General features: G+C 39.1%; 1 protein-coding gene across 1 annotated transcript; it reads right to left on the bottom strand.

The window, feature by feature from the left end:
* Positions 1–207: 207 nt before the first annotated feature.
* Positions 208–2278, bottom strand: LOC125593078. The gene is made up of 7 exons (XM_048769056.1): positions 2193–2278; positions 1999–2128; positions 1805–1924; positions 1542–1718; positions 1214–1435; positions 875–1137; positions 208–598 (listed from the first exon to the last, which is right to left on the bottom strand). Exons 1-7 carry the CDS (start codon positions 2276–2278, stop codon positions 208–210), a joined length of 1389 nt encoding a protein of 462 aa, XP_048625013.1.
* Positions 2279–2727: the final 449 nt, after the last annotated feature.

Raw genomic sequence — 2727 nt, 5'->3', positions numbered from 1 at the left:
TACTGGTCGTCCTTCCGAAGAACTGAAGTGGGTGATTCGTGAGTTTAAAGAAGAGCTATTGTGTGTATTTCTTTGTTATTTATGGCCATGGTTTACGTTTTGGTGTTGAGACTTTGGGGCTTTGTGGCTTGATTGTAACTTTGTTTTAGCTATTATAACTTTGTCACTTTGCTTTGGCTTTATTTAATAAGACACTACCAGAAAACATCAAGGATTCTGAGGGAAAAAATCGTCGGAATTTCGTCGGAATATCGTTATTCCGACGCAATTCCAACGAAATACGTCGTCGGAAATAATTCCTCGGAATTTCTTTTTTCCTCTGAAATCCCTCGGAATTTTCCGACGGAATTCCGAGGAAATAAATTTCCGAGGAAATTCCGAGGATCCCTTGTTTGTCGGAAAAGTCCTCGGAATATACCGAGGTAGAACTTCGTCGGGATAATTCCTCGGAAGTTCATCGATCGATGCGTGTTTGGACATATATACATCGATCGATAGGAGTATACCGACGGACTTTTTCCTCGGTTTATTCCGAGGAACTGTTCCCTCGGTATATTCCGAGGGATCCGTTCCTCGGAATTTTCCGAGGGAGTTGTCCCTCGGAAAATTCCGAGGGAAATGTCCCTCGCTATATTTTTTAAAAAAAACGGATCGATCGATGCGTTTTTGTTCAAAAACGCATCGATCGATGTAGTGAAAAATATAATTAATTTCCTCGAAATGTAAAAAATATTAATTTTTTTGAAAAAATAAAATTTCTGAAATTTAAATTCGAAAATATGAAATTAAAAGTAAAATTGAAATCATACTAATTAATATTCAAAGTTTCACAAATAAAAATAAAACATTCCGAGATTGGGGAAAAAAAAACTACGGGTCTGGCACGTCCGGGAACACCTCGTTCGGGTACATCCTCTGCATCATCTCCATCATTTGCTGGTTCAGCCTCCTCTGTGCCTCATAGCCCGCCTGTTGAGCCGCCATCTGGGTCTCCAACAAAGATATTCGATCATCTTTGTCCTTCAACTGAGCCGTAAGTACTTCTGGATCAACAAAGGGCGGTGGTGCAGAAGAAGGAGGAACCGACCGGGTGCGACGACCCAAACCGAACAAACGTCCCTTCTTCTTTGGAACCGACTGAATAGAAAAAAGCCAAATTTAGAAATTTAAACCAAGAAATAAATGAATTGAACTTAAAAAAAAAAGAACTTACGGATTCAACGATTTCGTTGATTCGAAACCGGGACAAGTTGGTCGAAGCCGTCGAAGCGTCATCCTCGGTTTGAAGCTGAGACACTTCGTCTACCACCTGAGTTTGGACCAGGTCGACCACGTCCCTCACAAGACCGTCATCAATCTGGCCGGTCTTCTTGTTGGTATACGCCCTCCTCATTAGGGCGAGATCATCGACCGGCTCGCCATCATTTTCTTCCGCCTTGAAAAAAAACATAAAATTAAAGAAACATTAGAAATTAGAAGAAATGCACAATAAATTTAAATTCTGAAACTCAAATAATTGAAGAAAAAGCGGTTGAACTTACCATGCGATCTCCGAGAGTGGCAATAGATTGAGCACCCAAGTTATGCTTGTAGATGCCCTTCCCTTTACGGTCGCTCCTGCGGTTGGTGGAGTTGGTGGAAGAAGTTTCTTTCGTCTCCTCCTTATCCCAATGCGCACACAACTCCTTCCAGACCGTATCGTTCATCGACTTTGGGACCTTTTAATTAAAAAAAAAAGAAAAAGTTTAATAAATTAAAAAATAGTTTAATAAATTAAAAAATTGTTTAATAAATTAAATCGAACCTTATTGATTTCCCACTTCTTCTTCCACTCGTGGATCTGCTTCCCATAGTTGTCCATTACTTTATGGACGAAGTGGTGATAGATAAAGAGCGTCTCATCGGAATTCCAGTTGAACTCTTGCTGAAAAAAAAACACAATTAGTAGAAAATTTATATTAAAGATTAAAAATATAAGTAAAAAATTAGAATACTTACCGCAAACTGACGAAACCACAGAACCTGCTTGTCGGTTGGGAAGTGAGTGAAAGTCGGATGTCCACTGTCGAGGGCCGAGTACATCATACGGTTGATCCATGCGCTGATCCCGTTCCCGGATCGGTTGAACCTTATTAAAAGAACAAACGGTTAATAATGAATCCAAATTTAAAGAAAAAAAAATGTTTAATTACCATGTTTGACCCCGTCCATGTGGATACGGAGTGAGATACGGAAGATGGTCACGACCGGGCTGTTGAACCAACTCCGCAACCCTCATCACTCCCGGAGGACCCGGAGGAACAGGAGCGGATGCAGCAGCGGGAGCGAGAGGAGCATGAGCGGGTGCAGCAGAGGGAGATGTATGGTTGGAGCTGTGGGGCGAAGGGGAATCCTGAAAATGGCTGGAATCCCGAGACTGGCTCCCCGTACCACCACGACCACGACGCTGTCGAGGCCGGGTCTGATCATCATGAGACCTGTAAATTAAAAAAATATATTTAATAAATACAGAAATATATAAATTAATTTTTTTTATTAAAAAAAAATCCCAAATAATTTAATCACAGAAAAAGATTTATATATATTAAATTTTTTTAATAAATATATAAAAATAGTTCTAATAAACAAAAATAGTTTTAATAAATAAAAATTGTTTAATAATTAAAATGTTTTGTAAAATCCAAAAAATCGAATTTATATAGAAATTTTTTTTTGTAAAATCCAAAA

Source organism: Brassica napus, chromosome C9 (genome assembly GCF_020379485.1).
Source record: "Brassica napus cultivar Da-Ae chromosome C9, Da-Ae, whole genome shotgun sequence".
NCBI lineage: Eukaryota > Viridiplantae > Streptophyta > Magnoliopsida > Brassicales > Brassicaceae > Brassica > Brassica napus.
This window is presented reverse-complemented; position numbering and strand designations above follow the sequence as displayed.